General features: G+C 41.2%; 1 protein-coding gene across 8 annotated transcripts in view; it reads left to right on the plus strand.

Moving 5' to 3' along the window:
• Positions 1 to 22,741, plus strand: part of AMBRA1 (autophagy and beclin 1 regulator 1) — a 252,765-nt gene that overhangs the window by 120,727 nt on the left and 109,297 nt on the right. For all 8 annotated transcript variants that reach the window (XM_053560500.1, XM_053560499.1, XM_053560502.1 and 5 more), the window contains 2 exons: positions 10,249 to 10,329; positions 12,195 to 12,295. In XM_053560500.1, the coding sequence (XP_053416475.1) occupies positions 10,249 to 10,329; positions 12,195 to 12,295 (182 nt within the window). The remainder of the gene's footprint in view (positions 1 to 10,248; positions 10,330 to 12,194; positions 12,296 to 22,741) is intronic.

A 22,741-nucleotide genomic window follows, 5' to 3' on the forward strand; every position in this document is an offset into this window, starting at 1 on the left:
TCTTGTACATAAGAGCCTCATATAGCAAGAGCTTTTCCTTTTATGGTCTCTTTGTTGGACACCTGGCAAGGAGGTCATTAAAAGGTCTTCTTGGTGTATGCTGTAGCCAAGGAGAGCTCTGAAGGCTGTTGTTCAGTTCTGCTGTCTGACTGGGTGTGGCATAGAGGAAGTTGCTTGCCTTTAGTTCACAATTTAATATTTTTCATCTGCCCCTTTGATATAACTGAAATCTAGTTTGAATCGTGGCAAAGAAATTATGCTGGAAACCAGATAATACTACTCTCATCAGGTGATAATTCTGACAGCTTTGTGAGACTCATATGCTTCAAGTTCTCCTGGCTAGAAATTCCAGCCTAGTGAATGAAGCCAGACATCCTTGGTGGTGCTTAACTCCTGCTCTTCTTCTGAGCTCAGAGATTCCGGGACCTCTATAGGAGTTAATGACTATTCTCTAATAACAAATACGTACCTTATAGCCAAGAAAGAGAAGCGTAACTTGGCATCTGAAATCAGGAGGGGGATATTGTCTACTATTCATACTGAAATAGAATTGCTTTTATCTTTTCTTTTGTCTTACAAACAAACCACGGACTCTTTAATATTAGAAGTACAATTCTCTTTACAGTGCGTAACCTGCTTTAGTAGTTAGGGATCAGCCTCGCATCTACATACATTGAATGTAGTATTCTACAGAATTAGTTCTTGAAGTGGGATGAGATAAAAACTGTTCCTTTCCTATTTACCAGAGAATCTTAAATAATTTCACTTATTTGGTTTTTTTAGTGGCTGATTGTTTTTATAAGTTGGGCTTATAAAAGAGAAAGCTGTGAGTCTTAAAATAGGGTCGTTCTGTAGATATATTTAGGAGGAAGGCAAGTACAGTAAGTCCTCCTTGGAAACAAGGACTTTAAGTGAAACAACTATAACGAAACCAATTTTACCATAGGCTAATTTATATAAATAAGAGTTAAGTTGCTGTGGGCATATTTCTGGTAACAGAAGCATCACCAAACTTCTACATAAAGACCCAAAATACTCCTTCCTTCTTCCCTCCCTCTGTCCCTCCCTCTCTCTCTCTCTCTCTCTCTCCTTCCTTCCATTTTTTTTTGTTGAGACAAAGTCTCCCTCTGTTGCCAAGGCTGGAATGCCATAGCATCTGCCTAGCTCACGGCAGCCTCAAATTCCTGGGCTCAAGCAGTCCTCCTGTCTCAGCCTCCCAGGTGTGGGCCACCATATCTAGCTAATTTTTCTGTTTTGGCTAGAGATGGGGTCTGACTTAGGCTGGTCTCGAACTCCTAACCTCAAATGATCTTCCTGCCTTGGCCTCCCAGAGTAGGAGGATTATAGGCCTGAGCCTTGCACATGCTTGACCTCCTTTATTTTTTTTAAAAGGGGCAGAATCTTGCTCTGTCACCCAGGCTGGAGTGGTGTAGTGGTCCAATCATAGTTCACTGAATCCTTAAACTACTGGGCTAAAGTGATCCTTCTGCTTCATTCTCCCAAGTAGTTGAGACTACAGGCATGAACCATCATACCTGGCTAATTTTCTTATTTTTTTGTAGAGATTGGAATCTCTCATGTTGCCCAGGCTGGTCTCAGATTCCTGGGCAAGTGATCCCCCTGCCTTGGCCTCCCCAAATGCTGGGATTTAGGGATTGCCCAGCCCTAAACCCTTCGAATATTAAACTTTGAAATAAATGTGAGTTATACCTACATTTAAGAAAGATTAATAAAAATAATATAATTTTACCCAGTTTTTGGTCAGTCAATGAGTGATGATGGTCTTAATGGTGGTGGGTTAAATCAAGGAATAAATGTTTGTGAAGTGAGAATTATAAGGAACACCTTCACTGGGCAGTTCAAAATATGATGGGCTCTCTGAGTACTTTCATACTGTGTTATCGTTGTTCATCTGTGTGATTATTGCATACTTTACAGATTTTTATTTTATAATAATTTATATTTACTTGTTCATTTCTTTTCTAACATGCTCTTTCCAGTTCAGGGTCATGGGTGGCTGGAGACTACCCCAGCTGCTCAGGGTGCTTAGAGGAAAACCAGCCCTGGCTAGGACACCATTCCATTGCAGGGCACACTCCACTCCCCCAGACAGACAGAGACAGCCTGGACACAGCAGTTCACTTCACACATGTACATCTTTGAGATGTGGGAGGAAACCAGAGTACCCAGAGAAAAGCCATGCCAACGTGGGGAGAACATGCAGCCTCTACACAGATAGCAGACGCAGTCAGAAATGTTTTTTTCCTTATCAACATTATAGAAAACAGTTTTGAAGGAAATGATATTATTTGAGGATTAGCTATAAATACATGACCATGGATACATGAAACAGCATGGATGCTCTGTTGCCTGGGACAGAGCACAGTGGCATGATTATAGTTCACTGCATCCTCATGCTCCTGGGCTCAAGACATCCTTTTGCCTTAGCCTCCCAAGAAGCTGAAACTATAGGTGCATGCCACTGTGCCCAGCTAATTTTTCAAATTTTTTTTTTGTGGAGATGAGGTCTTGTTCTTGCTCAGGCTTGTCTCCAACTCTATATTTTTAAAAAATTTTTTGCAGTTTTTGACCAGGGCTGGGTTTGGACCTGCCACCTCCAATATAAGGGGCCAGTGCCCCATTCCTTTGAGCCACAGGCACCGCCCCATTGTCTCGAACTCTTGACCTCAAGGGATCCTCTCGCCTCAGCTTCTCAGAATGCTGGCATGTGAGCCACCATGCCCAGCTGAAAATTGCCTTTTTGAGAGGTGTAGCTAGACTATAAAACCCACATTTGTGGCAGGAAATGAGGAGCATTAGGGTGGTGCTACCTCTAAGAGATTCTTGTATGCCTTGCAAAGGAGGTGACATTTATCTCACAGGTGAGAAGGAATCATTGAAGCATTTTAAGCTATGGATCTTTACATAAACATAAAAAGAGACTGTAATAAATAAGTTACCACTGAAGTACTAGGTCAGCATTGTATGAAGGGAGAGAATATTTGGGGAGATGTGAGAAGACTTTAGGGATTTGAGGTGAATGTTGACGACTGCATAGGACTATGGTATAGAAATTGGTGTGGAGGATGGTTATAGGTAAAGGGAAAAGCTTAAGCAAAAGCCCAGAGACAGGAGATGTACAAGATTTATTAAGGGGGCTCCGAAAAAATATGTGACTAGGGTTGTGGAGTATTTGTGTTATGAGAGAGATATTAGAAAGCTCTGAATTATGGACAACCTGAAGTACCTGGCTAAGACGTAGAGACTTTATCTGGGGGCAGCTGTTATTCAGTATGTATTTTAGGCAGCTAACTCTGAACTCATTGGTTAAGGTGACCTAATGTGGTAAGAGTACTGATGCGGGGGAACCAGTTAGAAAGCAGCAAGTGCAGTATAGAAGGGCATATTTGAGGATTAAATTCTAAGTACTGAGCATAAGAGCCTTGGTGTTTCCTAACATGGGACCTGTTTGTGAATGTTCCTGGGGAAATAAGCTGCCTGAGGGCAGAGCCATCTTGCTTCATATTTCTCTAAGTAAAATGCTACCCAGGTCATTTTTTTGTACTGTTACTGGAGCCAATTTTGAACTAAATTTGTAGAATATGTCTGGATTGTGACTGGGCTTAGAATGGGAAAATACCGAAGAAAAGAATTAAACCTCTAAGGGTTGGGGAAGGGGGGTGCATAACCCATAGTTTTACATGCTAATTTTTTTTTTTTTTTTTCGAGACAGAGTTTCACTATGTTGCCCTTGGTACCTTGGTAGAGTACCATGGCGTCACAGCTCACAGCAACCTCAACCTCTCAGGCTTAAGCGATTCTCTTGCCTCAACCTACAGGCACCCGCGACAACACACGACTATTTTTTGTTACAGTTGTCGTTGTTTAGCTGGCGTGGGCCAGGTTTGAACCCACCAGCCTTGCGGTGTATGTTGCTGGCGCCGTAACCACTGTGTACAGGCGCCAAGCCTTACATGCTTATTTTTTTTTAACATAAAATGCACAGTGGGGGAGTATGGGTTTGCATAATGTAGGCAGATGAAATTAAAAGGCGCCTGTGGCTCAGTCGGTAGGGCGCCGGCCCCATATACGGAGGGTGACGGGTTCAAACCCAGCCCGGCCGAACTGCAACCAAAAAATAGCCGGGCGTTGTGGCGGGCGCCTGTAGTCCCAGCTGCTCAGGAGGCTGAGGCAGGAGAATCGCTTAGGCCCAGGAGTTGGAGGTTGCTGTGAGCTGTGTGAGGCCACGGCACTCTACCGAGGGCCATAAAGTGACACTCTGTCTCTACAAAAAAAAAAAAAGGTAGAATAAGGGAGGAGAGGAATTTGTAAATGGTAATTATTGCTTCTATTAGTATTTCTTGGAGAAAATGAAGGCTCCGAAGTTCTAGGAGACCTAGGTTATTAGCTTTTCCCTGTGAATGATAGCAGTTGGGACTGTGCCTTTCTTCCAGAAATCTAAGCCCTTGCATGTGTGCACAGTTTTTCAAAGTGAAGATTGGGCCCCCAGTTTCTTAATAACAGAATCAAGTAAGGAAAGGATTTGACCAAGATCTTCCCTAGTGTGCCATCCAGGGAAAGGAATACCAACTAGGCATCTATTATCTAGAGATACAATAGAAACAGAAGAGTGTAGGGAAACAAGTTGTTTTTTTAAAGTCTAGTTTTCAGCAAAGTCAAATGTATGCTGTCAAGAAAACAATGGCCTTTTGAGCTTTTTGCTGCAAAGACCTTCATTTATAAAGGCCCAAGTCAGAGCTGTTTGTCAGTGAGGAGCAGTGACAACAGTGACAACCTGACTGTCTGATCAGGACTCAGACAGGAGTCTGTAGGTGCATTTTTCATTCCTTTAAATTACAGCCTCTCTCTGAGGCAATCAATCCTGGACATTTAGCTAGAGTCGCTGCTGTGTTTCTCTCTTGTTCTGGAAATGCGTCTTCTTGTATTTAGCACTTGTCTTGGATGCTTGATTGTTTGAAGGGTTTTTTTTTTTTTTATGGTAAAATCTTTCATAAGAAAAGATATTTTCCCCCTCCTTCTTAAATACCCCTCTGAGAGTTAATCAGAGATGCAGAGTTCAACAACTGGGAAAGCCATTAATAACCCAGCCAGCTTATACCCTGCTGGCTTAAAGGCAGTTCCTGGCTGTTGAAATTGATGAGGATTTCACTGATGAGGATTTTCAGGTGTTTCCCTGAAAAGTATTCCTCCCATGTTGGAAGAACAATATTTGTGTACTTGGTTTTTCACTTGTTAAGTCTCCACCCATGGAAAGGGCTTGGTCTATGTTAAGTTAGAGGTCAGTATTTAGCACCCTTCAGCATTTCTAAGGTGAACTATCCATCTGGGTCTGCCTTTTCCCACTGCCCATCTGGCGTTCATCTTCCAGCCTGCTCATATCCAGTCTCTACTTGGCTAATTTTTCCTTCTTTCAAGACATAGAGCCTTGCTTTTTGTTTACCTTGTATCAGTACTGAAATGAATGGCAGATTCTATGTAGTTTTCTTTCTTTTTTTTTTTTTCCTTTTTTTCTTTTATTATTGGGGATTCATTGATAGTTTTCTTTTTCTTTCTTTTATTTATTATTATTATTATTATTATTTATTATTATTTTTGCAGTTTATGGCCGGGGCTGGGTTTGAACCCGCCACCTCCAGCATATGGGGCCGGCGCCCTACTCCGTTGAGCCACAGGCGCCGCTCCTCATTGATAGTTTTCTAAATATATCATTATTTTAAGTACTTTTAATTTATTTGCTCTTTTCTTCGAACTCTTATCATTATCGTCCTCCTGCTTCAGTTCTCCCTCAACATGTCCTATGCACTGAAATTTGTTTCCCCATTGTAATTCCTTATTGCTGGATCCTCCTTTCTTTATACTGTATAATCATTAGTTATTCCTTGTATTAATAACTTTTTTAAATTCAGAACTGTACCTTTGGGCTGGGATTTTTGTGTTTTAGTGCTAAAATTGAGTGCTTCCCCCCCCACCCTTGTTTATCTTGTTCTTTTGATGTCCACTCTGACCCCTATCACTTTTTTTTTTTTTTTTTTTTTAGACAGGGTCTTACTATGTGACCCTCAGTAGAGTGATGTGGCATCACAGCTCACAGCAACCTCAAACTCTTGGGCTTATGCAATTCTCTTGTCTTAGCCTCCCAAGTAGCTGGGATTATAGGCACCCGCCACAACGCCCAGCCATTTTTTTTTGTTGCAGTTGTCATTGCTATTTAGCTGGCCCAGGCTGGGCTTGAACCCACCAACCTTGGGTGTACATGGCTGGTGCCATACCCACTGTGCTATGGGTGCTGAGTCAACTCTATCACTTTATCCATTCCTATTTTCAAAGTTTTTCCTGGTTAGTAAATGTTTTATTATAGGCTCTTTTCTCCTAGAGCTCTTTGGGTTTTTTCTCCCATAGGCAGCGTCTCATATTAAGTGTTTACCATGTTTTACATTTTCCTAATCATTCTGGGTCCTATTTGGTCATTCTCCTTTGGTAGAATTCACAACACTTTCAATTTGAAATCTTCTGTACAGTTTATTGAGATGCCATTTAGTTATTGCTTCATCATTCTTAGTTAAGATGTTAAATAAGCTATTCCTCTCAATATATTGCCTCTGTTTTGGTGCCTGATGTAATCTCCAGTCTGAGATTTTGCTTATGTCTGAGCCAGCTGATATCATTTATTTCCCTTTATATATTTTCTAATAATCTCTACAGGCCACTACAAGTGTTTTGAGACAGACTGTGTTATGGTGCATTATTTTACTTCCCAAGAAACACAATTGACAGTGTCCTTTCTGGTTCACCCATGCTAGTTTTCAACTTGGCTGGCTCATTGGTTTTGATGGGAGAGCTTCATTTGTTTTCCTCGCATGGATTTTACATTTATTGACTTTTATGTATCTCAAAACTTTTGTAATGATGCATGTACAGCTATTATCTCTAGCTATGTTTTGTATCACACACCTGGGTTTTTTTAATTGTTGTTGTGGCAAAATACATATAACACAAACTTCTTTTTTTTTTTTTTTTTTTGTGGTTTTTGGCCGGGGCTAGGTTTGAACCCGCCACCTCCAGCATATGGGGCCGGCGCCCCACCTCTTTGAGCCACAGGTGTTGCCCATGTAACACAAACTTTAACATCTTAACCCACTTCCATCCAGGTTAATATGAAGGATGTAAAGTCTCCATTTTTTTTAATGGCTGAATAGTATTCCATGGTGTACATATACAACAGAATCAGAAAGAAGTTGATTGTTTTTAGGTTTTTTTTTTTTTGCAGTTTTTGGCCGGGGCTAGGTTTGAACATGCCACCTCCGGCAGGCACCCTATTCTTTGAGCCACAGGCCCTGCCCTGTTTTTAGGTTTAAGAACAATTAAAAAAAAATGCTTGTGATATATGCAGGCAGGTTTGGTGGTGGGGGCCTGTAGTCCTAGCTGCTACTCATGAGGCTGAAGCAACAGGATTGCTTGAGCCTGGAGTTTGAGGTTGCTGTGAGGTAGATGATGCCGTGGCGCTCCGACTCTATCTCCAATAAATAAATAGATAAATAAATAAATAAAAGAGTGGTTTAAAAGAATAATGAGATTAATGCAGGAGTCCACAGGTTTCCTATCCCCAGTGTTTGTACATTGTTCTGTTTTGCCTTCTTGCATCATTTCATGGAACTGTGTGTCATCTTTGGGCACTGGCACCTGCTCAGTGTTCTACAGTGTGCTGGCTTCCCCTTCCCTGTTCTTCACCCCTACCAACACCAGACAGAGTATTTTTCCTAGTCCAGAAGAAAGTGAATTTTTGGACCTTCCAGGAACAAATTGTCAGCTCCAAAGTGTGATTCTGAAGAGGCCACTTCTGTTACATAGCTGTAAAATCAAGTAATTGGATTTGCCCCATGATGCTTTTTTCTATCTTAGTTTTTGATTTATTTTTTTAAGAGACAGGTCTAACTAGTCTCATGATACTTAGTTATACTTTTAGTGCCTATTAGTAAGTAAAAGATACTATAATGAAAAGCTATCATGAATGCAGTTGTACTTTTAAGTGAATTAGTACTTTAACTGATCACAGTTGGAATTTACATATATTTGAAAAATAATAGTATCATTAATTTGAAAGTTATCTTGTTTGATATTCAGCTACTCTTTTGTGGATATGTGTAATAATTTGGGGCTTCCCAGTAACCACAGTAAGGAGCTTTTAATCTCATTATTCTTTTTTCTTTTTTTTTTTTTATTGGGCATTCATTGAAGGTACAAAAAGCCAGGTTATACTGATTGCATTTGTTAGGTAAAGTCCCTCTTGCTAATCTCATTAATCACTATTTTATTTTCCTTTTCTTTGAGACAGAGTCTCACTCTGTCACTCTGGGTAGAGCGCCATGGCATCATCATAGCTCACAGCAATCTCAAATTCCAGGTGGAAATAATTCTGTTGCCTCAGACTCCTGAGTAGTAAGTAGCTAGCACTACATGCCCCTGCCATAAAGCCTGCCTTAGGCGTTTTTCTATTTTTAGTAGAGATGAGGTCTCACTCTTGCTTAGGCTGGTCTCAAACTCCTGAGCTCAGTCAGGCCTTACACCTGGCTCGGCCTCCCAGAGTGCTGGGATTACAGGCCTGAGCTTTATTTTCCATTTAGTTTTCTTTGTGTCTCCTCACCCATTCTTTCACCTACAGAATTTCAAGTCATTAAAGAAATGTGACATGTTAAGAAAAACAATAATGTGCTTTTTCTTTTGGGAAAAGAAAAACCAAATACGCTGACTTTTAATGGATCATGTTCCAATATCCCTGGTATTGATTCATCTCTTAATGCTCAACAGCCAATTCTACCGAGATATAAAAACTATGGTAGGCTTTTGTTTCTGGCTTGTGATTCTCCCGGTGGAGAAAGGGGCCAGTCTGAAGATTATCTCTTTGATTTGGAGATAATCCAAAAGGAATTCAGAAAATGTTCCAAATCAAGCTATCCAGAGGTTCATTTATTTTGTGGAGTTCATTAAGCAGCTAATTAACTGCTCTGGCCAGCCAATGGCCTTTGATTTGCTGTTTCTTTGATGCTTTGGAAACTAAAACATGCAAAGTTCTTTTCTTGTAGGAATCAGTGAAGCATAGTGGAAAGATCCAGGGCTTCACAGTCAGATCTTCCTTGAAACCTGTCTTAGCCACTTACTAGTTGTAGGACCTTGGATATTTGTGTATTTGGTTTTTAGTTTTCTTATCTGTAAAACAGAATTATCATGGAATAGCTAGAAGGATTAAATGGGGTTATTATTAAACATTAATAACCTTTGTACTGGAACTTAGTAGGTATTTAATAAATGTTGGCTATTACTATTGCTTTAAAAGTCCATAAAGAAAACACCTATACTTTAATCTTTTTACTCAGATGATCTGGCTTTGGATTGGATTTTCTGATATTCTTCACCATTGCCAATTTTTTAGTCTCTAAATGAAGGTACTGTCTTTTTCTTGTGTTTTTTTTCTTTTTTCTTTCACTTCACCAATTTTTTTCACACAGAAGACATATCAGAGTTCATTTGAAGATAACCATTTGTCAAATGAAATTGATGGGGGAATTTTTTTTTCCCTTTAAGACCCTCAAAGACACATTTTCTTGCAATATAGGAACTTTATATATATATGCATTATAGATCCCAAGATCTAAACTTGGCTTCAATTTCAGATGCTTCAGCGTTCAGAGACTATAGTAACTTAAGAAAAATCTTCCTCCTCCTTCATAAACTTGGTAAATGCTCATAAATGTTTTAGAAATGTGTTTTATTAGTGTTTAACTCAATTTCTGAGCAATCAGGCTTAGTGCCTATAGCTCAGATGCTAGGGCGCCAGCCACATACACTGAGTTTGAACCCAGCCTGGGCCTACCAAACAACAATGACAACTGCAGCCAAAAAATAGCTGGGTGTTGTGGTGGGCACCTATAGTGGGAGGCTGAAGCAAGAGAATTGCTTAAGCTACTTGGGAGGCTGAAGCAAGAGAATTGCTTAAGCCTAAGAGTTGGAGGTTGCTGTGAGCTGTGACACCACAGCACTCTACCAAGGGTGACATAGTGAGACTCTATCTCCAAAAAAAAAAAAAAAAAATTACTGAGGAATCAGATGATTGCTTTCTGTGGGTTTCTCTCCTAAATATTGAAATTTAGTTTTGGGGATGCTTGTCTTTTGGGCTGGGGGATAATTCTGCCTTAGTGACTCTCTTACGTGTAGTCTTTCTGTTTTCTCCAGGGACAATGGTGACAGATCCAGGCACCGAGCCCCACGTAATGCCCGCATGTCTGCACCTTCACTTGGACGCTTTGTCCCAAGGTAAAAACTGGGTTGTTAGCAACAGAGAAAAGCTTTATTAGAGCCTAGGATGTAGTTTTAAACCCACTTTCTGGTTTTTAGATTGTCTATATCTGGAATTATTTACTAGTTAGCCTATAATTCAGTCCTGCCGTCTGAAGACTTGACAGGTGATGCTTAGCTACAATGAAAAGAAATAGAAGAGTGGCATTGGGAGCATCCTGTTCAAGAATAGAAGCCTTGGGGCATTATAATTTAAAAAAATTTTTTGAGACAGATTTTCACTCTGTTGCCCTGGGTCGAGCTCACAGCAAACTCTTGGGCTTTAGGAGTCCTTTTGCCTCAGCTTCCCAAGTGGCTAGAACTATAGGTGCCTGGGACTACAACCAGCTGGTTTTTATATTTTTTTTAGTAGAGATGGGGTCTTACTCTTCTTCAGCCTGATCTTGAATGCCTGAGCTCAAGCAATCTATGGCCTCCGCCTCCCAAAGAGTTAGGATTACAAGTATAAGTCACCACACCTGGTGGAACTTTATTTTTTATTTATTTTTAGATGAGGTCTTACTACTTTACCCAGGCTGTATGACCATAGCTCACTGAAGCCTCGAATTCTTAGGCTCAAATCTTTTTTTTTTTTTTTGGGGACAGAATCTCACTTTGTCACCCTTGGTTGAGTGCTATGGCATCATAGCTCACAGCAGCCTCAAACCCTTGGGCTCAAAGTAATCCTCTTCCGGGCGGCGCCTGTGGCTCAGTTGGTAAGGCGCCAGCCCCATATACTGAGGGTGGCGGGTTCAAACCCGGCCTCGGCTGAACTGCAACCAAAAAATAGCTGGGTGTTGTGGCGGGTGCCTGTAGTCCCAGCTACTCGGGAGGCTGAGGCAAGAGAATCGCTTAAGCCCAGGAGTTGGAGGTTGCTGTGAGCTGTGTGATGCCACGGCACTCTACCGAGGGCCATAAAGTGAGACTCTGTCTCTACAAAAAAAAAGTAATCCTCTTCCCTTGGACTATAGGGGCCCGCCACAACATTTGGCTGTTTTTAGAGAAGGGATCCCGCTCTTGCTCAGGCTGGTTTTTGAACTCCTGAGCTCAAGCAGTCCACCCACATTGGCCTCCTAGAGCAGTAGGATTATAGCCATGAGCCACCATGCCCAGCCTTCGAGTGATCTTTTTATCTTTTTTTTTTTTTTTTTGAGGCAGTCTCACTTTGTTGCCCAGGTCAATGCCATGATGTTAGCTTAGCTCACAACAGCCTCAAACTCCTGGGTTCAAGTGATCCTCCTGCCTCAGCCTCCCAAGTAGCTGGGATTACAGAAGCCTGCCACAATGTCTAGCAAATTTTTTGATTTTTAGTAGAGACAGGGGTTCTCATTCTTGCTCAGGCTGATCTTGAACTTGTGAGCTCAAGGGATCCTCCTGCCTCAGCCTCCCAGAGTACTAGGTTTAAAGGCGTGAACCACCTTGCCCTGCTCTACAAAAAATTTTTGGGGGCCAGTCAAGGTGACTCATACCTGTAATCATAGTACTCTGGGAGGCTGAGGCAGATGAATTGTCTGGGATCACAGTCTCAAGACCAGCCTGAGCCAGAGCAAAACCTCATTTCTGGTGTCATAGTGACACTCTGTCTCAAAAAAAAAAATTTTTTTTAAAAGGTTTTTTTAAAAAGGTTCCCACAGGAACCTTACTTTAAAAGGAAAGGCAAGAAAGAGGTAAAAAAAATCTGTGGGAAACAAATCCAGGGAATTTTGACTCCTTTCTGGGCATCTGTATTCCTTAGGTTCAGTGAATCCGATAGCCTAGATTTTTGAGTGTAGATAGGTAGTAGTGTATCTCTTTTGTTTTGTGTAGTCTTTAGTTGGTTTTTCACATGCGATTCCTTCTTGTAGGCGTTTTTTGCTGCCTGAGTACTTGCCTTATGCTGGGATTTTTCATGAACGTGGACAGCCTGGCTTGGCTACTCACTCTTCTGTAAACAGGGTTCTGGCAGGTAAGGAAATATGTCTTTGGATTTTGAAAATACGAAGGGGCAGGGAGACACATAAAGCTCTCTCCCTTCCATGTGTTGACATGATGATGTCTTGGCATCTGGCTGAAGACTCTGTTTGGGGGTCCTATGCTTAGTACCTTACTTCAAAGCAGGAAATCACAGGATTGACAAAAGCTTTCTCTTTCTTATTTCCACTTCTTTCAGACCTGTTTTTTAAAAACAAAAAAATTATTTGTTGAAAACATTTGTTTCTTAATCCAGCAATTAGATTCTGGCTATGCTTTTAATTGAATGATAAAAGTGTCTTGTTCATGTTTCAGTTGGTGAGATACTTCATGAGCCAGATCTTGCGATTTAATTAGGAGCTTAATGCACACCTTTCCAACCCTTTGCTGCTGCCAGCACATGAAGTTTCCGGGCACTGTGGAGTCTTCTGAGGAAGGAGGAATGGGAGAAACTCGTGGAGGTGGCTTAGAAATACCCATAGAACAAAAAATGGGCTGGGCAGGTTCTATCGAGGCAGTTTTATAATGGTTGAAGAGCTGAGTGACCAGTGTTTTGACCCTTGAGACATGATGTGTGCTCTTGTTTCTGGTCAGTCTCTGGAGCAAGAAACAAAGCTTGGTGACAACAGTTGTTCCCCTAGGGCGGTGCCTGTGGCTCAAAGGAGTAGGGCGCCGGCCCCATATGCTGGAGGTGGTGGGTTCAAACCCGGCCCCGGCCAAAAACTGCAAAATAAACAAAAAACAAAAGTTGTTCCCTTATCACACTCTTTCTCCCCTCTTCCAATCAATACGTCACATTATGATTTCTGTGTACAAAGACATAAAAGGTATAAAAAGCCACATTTAGAGGTATCTTTAATAATTATCTTTATTAAAATGTCTTTGTTTCTGTTTTTTGTTTGTTTGCTATTTTTGGCCGGGGCCAGGTTTGAACCTGCCACCTCTGGTATACAGGGCCGTTGCCCTACTCATTAAAATTTCTTAAATGACATCTGTTTTGGAAAATGTGGACCATGTGGTTAAAGGTAGGGAGGGATCTGCTGAGGCAGTGGCACTATCAGGCTGTGGGAACCTTGCAGGCTTTATTTTATGATATGTAAGCAAGCTTCTGTGACAGCATCAAGGCCATGGGGAGTGGTATTTCCTAAGTAGTATATTTGAGTCAACATCACAGCCCAGAAAACCTAGAAACCTCAGTGGGTTCTCTGCTAAATACCAGAACTCCCTAGACACAATACCTTGGTCTCCTGACTGCCTTCTCTGAGGAGTGCTCTGGCCCTAGTTGTAAACCCTTATAGCACTGTGCTTCTCCTTGCCACTTCCATGTGAAAAGCGCATGAAAGCGCCTCGCTGACAGATAATCACTTGCTGCCAGGCAGTACTACAGAGTTTTTTCTCCACCCTTCTTTGTTCCAGACATCTGCCTCTACCACCCCACACAGCACCTCCTGCTCCTCTACTGCTGGCAAATCTCTGTTTCCTTGGCATTTAGCTTTGTTGGAACAGCTGTACATTGTCTTTTTTCTTCCTTTCCTCGTATAACTCTTTACCTCCCTTTTCTATTCCCTACTTTATGCCCCATTGTCTGACTTCTAATGGCCTAATTTCACTTACAGATACCTTTGGATATAGGGGCTGTGTTCAACAGACAGTTGATTACAGATGGAAAATCTACTCAGAAAATCTGTCTAGCTGGGTGGCGCCTGTGGCTGAGTGAGTAGGGCACCGGCCCCATATACCGAGGATGGCGGGTTCAAACTCAGCCCTGGCCAAACTGCAATAACAAAAAAAAATAGCTGGGTGTTGTGGCGGGCGTCTATAGTCCCAGCTGCTTGGGAGGCTGAGGCAGGAGAATCGCGGAAGCCCAAGATCTGGAGGTTGCTGTGAGTCCTATGATGTCATGGCACTCTACGGAGGGCCGTAAAGTGAGACTCTGTCTCTACAAAAAGAAAAAAAAAAAAGAAAATCTGTCTAGCAAAGGATGCAAAATGCCATTAGGAGAAGGAAATGTAAACTCCCTAGACCTCACTTTTAAGTTACATTATCAGATGGTTTCCATTCACAATTAAAGTAGTTTCTTCCATTTTTTTCAAGGTACATATTCTAGAGTGCCTATTTCTTTTCTTTTTTTGCAGTTTTTGGCCACGGCCGAGTTTGAACCCACCACCTTTGGTATATGGGGCCGGCGCCCTACTCCTTGAGCCACAGGTGCCGCCATACAGTGCCCATTTCTTAAAAGCCCCCATAGTATGTGAATATTTTTATGTTCCTCTAGATCATTGGTTCTCAACCTTCCTAATGCCACGACCATTTAATACAGTTCCTGTGGGTAGATACCCACAGGTTGAGAACCAGTGCTCTAGATTCTATTGGTAGTTGTATTATTTGTTTTCTTCTCTTGAGAAAATTTCTAATAATAATAATAGCAACAAAAAACCTTACCATTTTTGAGCACTTGCTATATGCTAGGGAGTATTTTAAAGTGTTTTACATATACTTCATTTCTGTCTTACAATAATCCTATGAGATAGGTGCTGTTAGCTAATTAGCAGTGGAAGAACCTGGAGCCCAGGGCCTAACTACCCAGAGTGATGCAGCTAGGAAGGAAAGGAGCTTGACCTGAGTCCAGTTGCTAGACTCCAGAGCTTGCACTCTAACCTACCTTCTAATCTGCTTCCCCACGGTTGTTTTAAAGACAAAGCATCAAAATATCATTCTTTTTCCAGGACCTTACTCTAGAAGACGGAGTGAGTTCCCAAGGAACTTTGTTGACCTTCATCATTTTTCTTTTTTTTTTTTAAAAAGCTCATTGTCTTTATTTATTTTATTTATTTTGTGGTTTTTGGCCGGGGCTGGGTTTGAACCCTCTACCTCCCGCATATGGGACTGGTGCCCTACTCCTTGAGCCACAGGCGCCGCCCCAGCATTTTTCTTGTATGTTTTAATTCCTCTATTTTATGTGGTTACTGGACATAGCTTTTTTTTTTTTTTTTATTGTTGGGGATTCATTGAGGGTACAATAAGCCAGGTTACACTGATTGCAATTGTTAGGTAAGGTCCCTCTTGCAATCATGTCTTTGGACATAGCTTTTTATGATCTAGTGGTGCTTGCTAAGGAAAATCCTGTTATGTAACAGCCTTTTCCTTGAGCCTGCTTGTCCTCCTGCATACAGATGTTTTCCTTTTTATTAAATTTACTTGTGATCATGTAATGGAGCTGCTATAATACAACTTTCAGAGGGAAAAAGAAATTGACCTTTTAGTAGTAAGCACTCCTAATTTTCCTGGAAAGGTACCTTGTCTTGTATGATTGGAATGAGGTTGTAATGGCCCCAGAGCAGTTACATTCAGCAAATGTTTATTCAGCAGCTCTTAGGTGCCAGGCACTGTTCTAGGCTACCAAAGTGAATAAGACACGATCTCTTCCCTCCTGCAGCTCACAGTCTAGGTGGTTGGCTGTATTTCAGTCTTGCCATTTAGTTCCTAGCTATAAATGTTAAGTGGAACTTTTATATGGTGAATGGCTTTTTGTAGGGGTGATACTTGGAAAATTGGCAGCCCTGGAGAAGCAGACACATACCTGCAGTTTTAGGAGATGTGCCCAGTACTGGCACATGAATCTCCAGTGGACCCCACCCGTGTCATTCAGAGTTACAATAAAAATGGATATGCAGAAAATCAAGATCTATTCTGTTTTCTCCCACAAGGGCCTTAAAGAGCAATAACAGAAAATAGAAGCTACTATAGAGAAGTGTTTTTTTTTTTTTTTTTTTTTGTGGTTTTTGGCCGGGGCTGGGTTTGAACCCGCCACCTCCGGCATATGGGACCGGCGCCCTACTCACTGAGCCACAGGTGCCGCCCTAGAGAAGTGTTTTGATAGTCTGTTAATGTTCATCTCTTCTTCCTTGGTGCTATCTCCACAGTTCTGTAGGTTCCTGGTGGCCTCCAATCAGTCATGAACCCAGGGCATGCCCCATCTTCAGCAACACAAATTCTAGACTCATACTTAAAGAGATATAAACACATTTAAAGGTACAGCAACTCTATCAGGTATATTTGGTGGGGGGAAACCCACAAAAATCTGGGGAGCTCCCCCTGCTGACATGTTAGGAGACAACTCTAGCTCTATGTAGTAACAGCAACTGAAGTGAAGCTAGTGACTGTGTACGTATTATGGGCCAGTCATAACAAGTACTTTTTTCTTGTTGTTTTGAGACAGAATCTCACTATGTTGCCTTCAGTAGAGTGCTGTGACATCATAGCTCATAGCAACCTCAAACTCTTGGGCTTAAGCGATTCTCTTGCCTCAGCTTCCTGAGTAGCTGGGACTACAGGCGCCCGTCACAATGCCCAGCTATTTTTTGTTACAGTTGTCGTTGTTTAGCAGGCCCAGGCCGGGCTCGAACCCTCAAGCCTCCATGTATGTGGCTGGCACCATAACCACTATGCTACAGGTGCCGAGCACCTACATACTGTTTTATCCATTATCTCTTTTAATCATTGTGACAACCCTGTAAGGTAGGTGATAGCATTTCCATTTTGCCGGGCTAAAAATAGGCTCAGAGAAGTTATTTCACTTTCCCAGTCTAACACTGTGAGAGAACAACCTAGAACTTTAAAGTAGATCTTCCCGACTCGTAAGACCTGTTCTGTCTTCTGTGCTATGTTTTGCTTGAGTTTAAGTAGGATCTGCCAAAAGGTTCTTAAGCTTATAATATTTTTCTGCATGTTTGAGGCCTTATAAAAGTGAAGTGAGAAGATCTGGCATTTGACAACCTCCTGGTAATTACTGGAAGAACAAAAAACTTCTGAGAGATAGGGACCTGGGTTATGTAGGGTATTAGTTATCTGTCCTGCATAATCTTTTTGACTTTCATCCTAATGAGCATCTGCTTCCAGCAGATGTGGGCCTGATATACTTAATTTACTGTTTTGATTAAAATCAATGGGAAGTGTCAGAATTTTCTTGCTCCTAGCCACAAATCATTGGGGCCTGGTTGAGTGCCTTGGGCTAGAAATGGCTTTGTGCCCAGTTCTCATATTTAAATTTCTCTTATGATTTTTTCTTTGACCCATTAATTGTTTAGAAGTATGTTGTTCAAATTTCATGTTTGCGAGTTTTCCAAATTCCCTTCTGTTGTCAATTTCTTACTTAGTTTCACTCTGCCTAAGAATATACTTTGTATGATTTCAATTACTTTAAATTTATTGTATCTTAAGTTAAGCATATGGCCTTAACAGAGAATGTTATCTGTGTGCTTAAGAAGAACATGTATTATTCTTGAGTGGAGTGTTATGTAGGTGTCAGTTTGGTCTACTTGGTTGATAATGTCATTCAAGTTTTTTTTCTTTTCTATTTATTTATTTATTTACTTACTTATTTTTAGAGACAGAGCCTCACTTTGTCACCCTGGGTAGAGTGTTGTGGTGTCACAGCTCACAGCAACCTTCAACTCTTGGGCTTAGGTGATTGATTCTCTTGCCTCAGCCTCCTGAGTAGCTGGGACTACAGGCGCCTGCCACAATGCCCAGCTTTTTTTGTTGCAGTTTGGCCGGGGCCAGGTTTGAACCCACCACCCTCAGTATATGGGGCTGGTGCCCTACTCACTAAGCCACAGGCACTGTCCATCATTTAAGTTTTGTATATCCCTTCTGATCTTCTGTCTAGTCATTCGATCTATCACTGAGAGTAGAGTATTGAAATCTCCAGCTGTTGTTGCTGAATTCTGTATTTCTCTTTTCATTTAAAAAAAAATTTTTTTTTGTTTGTTTGAGATAGAGACTCACTGCATTGCCCTCGGTAGAGTGCTGTGGCGTCACAGCTCACAGCAATCTCCAACTCTTGGGCTTAAGCAATTCTCTTGCCTCCGCCTCTCAAGTAGCTGGGACTACAGGCACCCACCACAATGCCTGGTTATTTTTGTTTTTGTTGTTGCAGTTGTCATTGTTGTTTTAGCTGGCTCAGGCCAGTTCAAACCTGCCAGCTTTGGTGTGTGTGGCTGGCACTGTATCCACTGTGCTACGAGCGCCAAGCCCAGTTTTTGTTTTTCTTTTTCTTTTTAAGACAGTCTCACTTTTATGTCAGCTGGAGTGCAGTGGTGTTATCATGGCTCATAGCAACCTCAAACTCCTGGACTCAGGTGATCCTCTTGCCTCAGCCTCAGGAGTAGCTAGAACTATAGGCAAGTAGTAGAGATGGGGCCTTACTCTTGCTCAGGCTGGTCTTGAACCTCTGAGTTCAAGTGATCCACCTGCCTTGGCCTCCCAGAGTGCTTGGATTATAGGTGTGAGCCACTGTACCTGGTCCTCCCTTCAGTCTTGTTATTTTTTTATTCATATAATTTGGAACTTTGTCCTTAGGTGCACATATATCTATGATTAATGTATCTCCCTGATAAAGTAACTCTTTTATCACTACCAAATGATAACTTTGGTCAGTAGTAATATTTTTATCTTATTAAAGTCATTTTTTTTCTTATCCTAGTATAACTACTCAAGCTCTTTTATGGTAAAAGATGTAATCAGCATGATCCATCTTTTTCCATTTCTTTACTTTCAGTCTAGTTAGATCTTTGACTCAGAAGTGTGCATCTTACAGAAAGTATATAGCTAGATCTTGTTTTTTATGCAGCCCATTAATTTCTGCCTTTTGATTATATTACTTAGTCTTTTGACATTTCATGTTATTCATGTAGTTGGGTTTTTGTATTTTTTTATTTTATTTATTAATTTTTTTATTTTCTGTATTTCTAATGTCTTTTTTCTTCCTCTGCTCCTCCTGTACTGAATTAATTTATATTAAATGGATATTATCTAATGTACCATTTTAATTCCTTTATTGATTTTTGAACTATTTTTTGTCAGAATCTATTCAGATTTTTACAGACTTGATTCTGGTGAAATACAGAAACTTTGTTACACTATAACTCCATTCCCTTCCACCTTCTTTGGGCAATTGTATATATTACATCTATTTATAGTATAAACCCAACAATATAGTGTTAATTTACTATTTTTATATAATCTTAGGTCTCAGGCATCCTTGTTTGTTGCCTGGTGTGGGAAAGATAGAGCTATACAAGAACTGTTCTCTTTCATTTGTTAATTTTATTTTTGATTGTCCTTTTCCCTCTCTGTCAAAAACACCAGTTCTCTTGAGCAGCGCCCATAGGTCAGTGGGTAGGGCGCTGGCCATATATACCCAGGCTGGTGGGTTTGAACTTGGCCCAGGCCACTAAACAACAATGACAACTGCAACAACAATAAAAAAAAATAGCTAGGCATTGTGGTAGGCACCTGTAGTCCCAGCTTCTTGGGAGGCTGAGGCAAGAGACTCACTTAAGCCCAAGAGTTTGAGCTGTGACACCACAGCATTCTACCCAGGGCGACAGCTTGAGATTCTGTCTCAAGAAACAAAAACAAAAGCAAAAAAACCAGTTCTCTCTTTTAAATGTTGCCCACTTCCCTGGTTCCTTAGGGAATTACTTTTAGGGGAGGCCTTCTTGGTCTAGTTTGGCCACCTGGGGTGGGTAGACATCTGGAGCCTCAGACTTGCTGACTTTTAGGAATTAGTCTGATTTTCCTACCTGATGGCAGAGCTGTCTAATACAACAAATTGTTTAACATAGCAGATCTTCATTTGAATTGCCAAATCTTGGGAAAGATGAGTAACTGTGAATATAGTTGAGCACCATCATGGTATTACTTAAATGAGTATGAACAGAAATGAATAATAATTGTAGTGTTGGACCCTTTATCTCTTTTATCTCCCTTTATCTTTCTTCTCTGTACCCATCTGGTACTCAGTAGCCAGGCAAATAAAGTGAGTGGCACATTCCAACTCAACATCAATTAAGATGTTGAGTTGGAATAAACTCCAGATAAATGGACAATTAGTGGTGGTGGTACTAGCTAGTGCTGCTTTAATAATTAACTCAATTACCTTTCATTCTGCTCCAGTGATGAAAGTGAAGGGATAAAGTGCTGGCTTGGTTGCCTGGGAAACAGAGAAGTAAATGCAGTACTCCTCCCAGAGAGCCAGCCTTTCCTACTGCTTTGCAGCCCCCAAGGCCTTTTACTTATTTGGTGTCCACCAATCACTGGAATATTCATGTCCTCTCTGCCTCAGCCCTTTATCATATCTCCTTATACCACTAATGAGAGCTGCGGTTATTGAGAACCTGTCCTAACTGCTAAGCTAAAATTGCTGTACTTCATCAGTCTTTACTAGTGATAAATATTGGGCCTTGTATATGTACTGTCCTACTTCTTTTATATGTGATTAGATTTTTCTGTCTCTCTTTCCCACAGGAAATTTCCTCTTGATTTTTCCCTACTGATGCTACACCCCCCCTTTCTGTACTGTCACTTTTTATATGGCATTTTTTGTTTGTTTGTTTTTGAGCAGAGTCTCACTACGTCACCCTTGGTAGAGTGCTGTGACATCATAGCTCACAGCAACCTCAGACTCTTGGGTTTAAGCGATTCTCTTGCCTCAGCCTCCCACATAGCTGGGACTACAGGTGCCCGCCACAATGCCTCAGCTATTTCTTGTTTGTAGTTGTTGTTGTTTGGCAGTCCGGGGCTAGGTTCGAACCCTACAGCTCCAGTGTATATGGCTGGCGCCCTAGCCACTGAGCTACAGGCCCTGAGCCTGTATATAGCACTTTTTAAATGCTTAGCATTTTCCAGGGCACTATTACTGGAGAATTAAATGTTTTTCACTCAGGCAGTTTGTAGTCTAGGCAGGGAGTGGCCCAATTTTACATATTTTCTTTTGATCCTCCCACTCAAAATTTAATAATTCCCCTGGCACTTTATCTGCCAATTCTGATAGATTAGCTAAGAGAGGTACAGCTATGGATTTGGACTATGGACTTAAGTCTCTCAGTGCAGTTTGAAGAAGTTCTGAATGCGTCCTCATTTGGGGGCACTGTGTACTTTTGAGTGGGGCTATGAGCATGAGTGAGTACGGCACAGGAAGGACAGCTGTCATTTGTCTGGTATCTTCTTCCCAAGAGGCAGTGGACCAAAATGTTCAAGAGGTGGCCTTCAGACCCAAACTGTTCAAGTTCAAATATTCGTTCTGCTACTTCCTACCAGTGTAATCTTGGGTAATTTATTTTACCTTTTTGGGCCTCAGTTTCTTTATCTGTAAGAATAGAATAATAGTTAGCTCATAGGATTATATTGAGGCTTAAATGAGTTAATATATGTGAAGCGTTTAGAATGTTGTTTGGCACAAAATAAGTGTTTAGTAGATGTTGGCTACTATCATTCTATTTATATCATTTCTACTATAAATGTTTGATGTCAGTGTGAGTTAAAATTATGCCATTCTCCTCCCTGCTATAATCTGACTGATCTCTTGCTATGCTTCTGCCTTCCTCCCCAGTAGAGCTCTTCTTGAGTCCTAAGCAGGGCTTTCTTCCTTTTCTTATGGTCATTGAGTTAAGAAGACTAGGAGCTTGTGGTCTAGGCCACCAGCAGATGGTAACCTGAGGGTCCCTGTGTAGATAGCTTCACAATCCAGTGTATCAGCTTTTGCCTGAAGCTAAAGGAATCAAGATGTTTGCATTTGAAAATTCTCCTGTCTGCACCAGTTCCTGTGCTGATGAAATAAGAATCTTGGCCAGGCACTGACTCACCCAACCTAGCACTCTGGGAGACTGAGGTGAGTGGATCGTTTGAGGTCATGCCTGAGCAAGAGTGAGACCCCGTCTCTACTAAAAATGAAAAAAATGAGGCAAGATCAGTTGAGATCAGGAGTTGAGGTTGCTGTGAACTATGAATCTACGGCACTGTGCCAAGGGCAACAAATAAAAAAAAGAAAGAAAGGAGAGAGAAAGAGAGAGAAAGAAGGAGGCATTTACTCTGTCGACCAAGTACTTTTTAGTGTATACCAGTGTTTTCAACCTTTTTTATCTCACGGTACACTTGACTATAGTTAAACTTTGCGCAGCTCACTTAAATTATGGGGATCAAAAAAAAGTGAAAAAAGAATATACTTACTGTACTTTGAACTTCTTTTGAAAGTAATTTAATTAATGATCTTGAAAAGTCTTCAGGGCACACATAAGATCCTCTCACAATTTGCCTGTGTACCGTGGGACACTGGTTGAAAATTGCTGCCATATAGCATGGCAACATGGGATTCTCAAATTGTAGTTCCTGGACGATTAGCATCAGCATCAACTAGGAGCTTGTCACAAATTCAAAATCTTAGACTCTTCTCCAAACCCACTGAATTAGAAACTCTGGTTGTGGGCCCCAAGAATTTGTATTTTAAACCTTTTTTTTTTTTTTTTAATTTTTATTTATTTATTTATTCTTTTTTTTTTTTTTTTTTTTTTGCAGTTTTTGGCTGGGGCCGGGTTTGAACCCACCACCTCCGGTATATGGGGCCAGCGCCCTACTTCTTGAGCCAAAAGCGCCACCCAAG

This window comes from Nycticebus coucang, chromosome 14 (genome assembly GCF_027406575.1).
Source record: "Nycticebus coucang isolate mNycCou1 chromosome 14, mNycCou1.pri, whole genome shotgun sequence".
In the NCBI taxonomy this organism is placed as follows: Eukaryota; Metazoa; Chordata; class Mammalia; order Primates; family Lorisidae; genus Nycticebus; species Nycticebus coucang.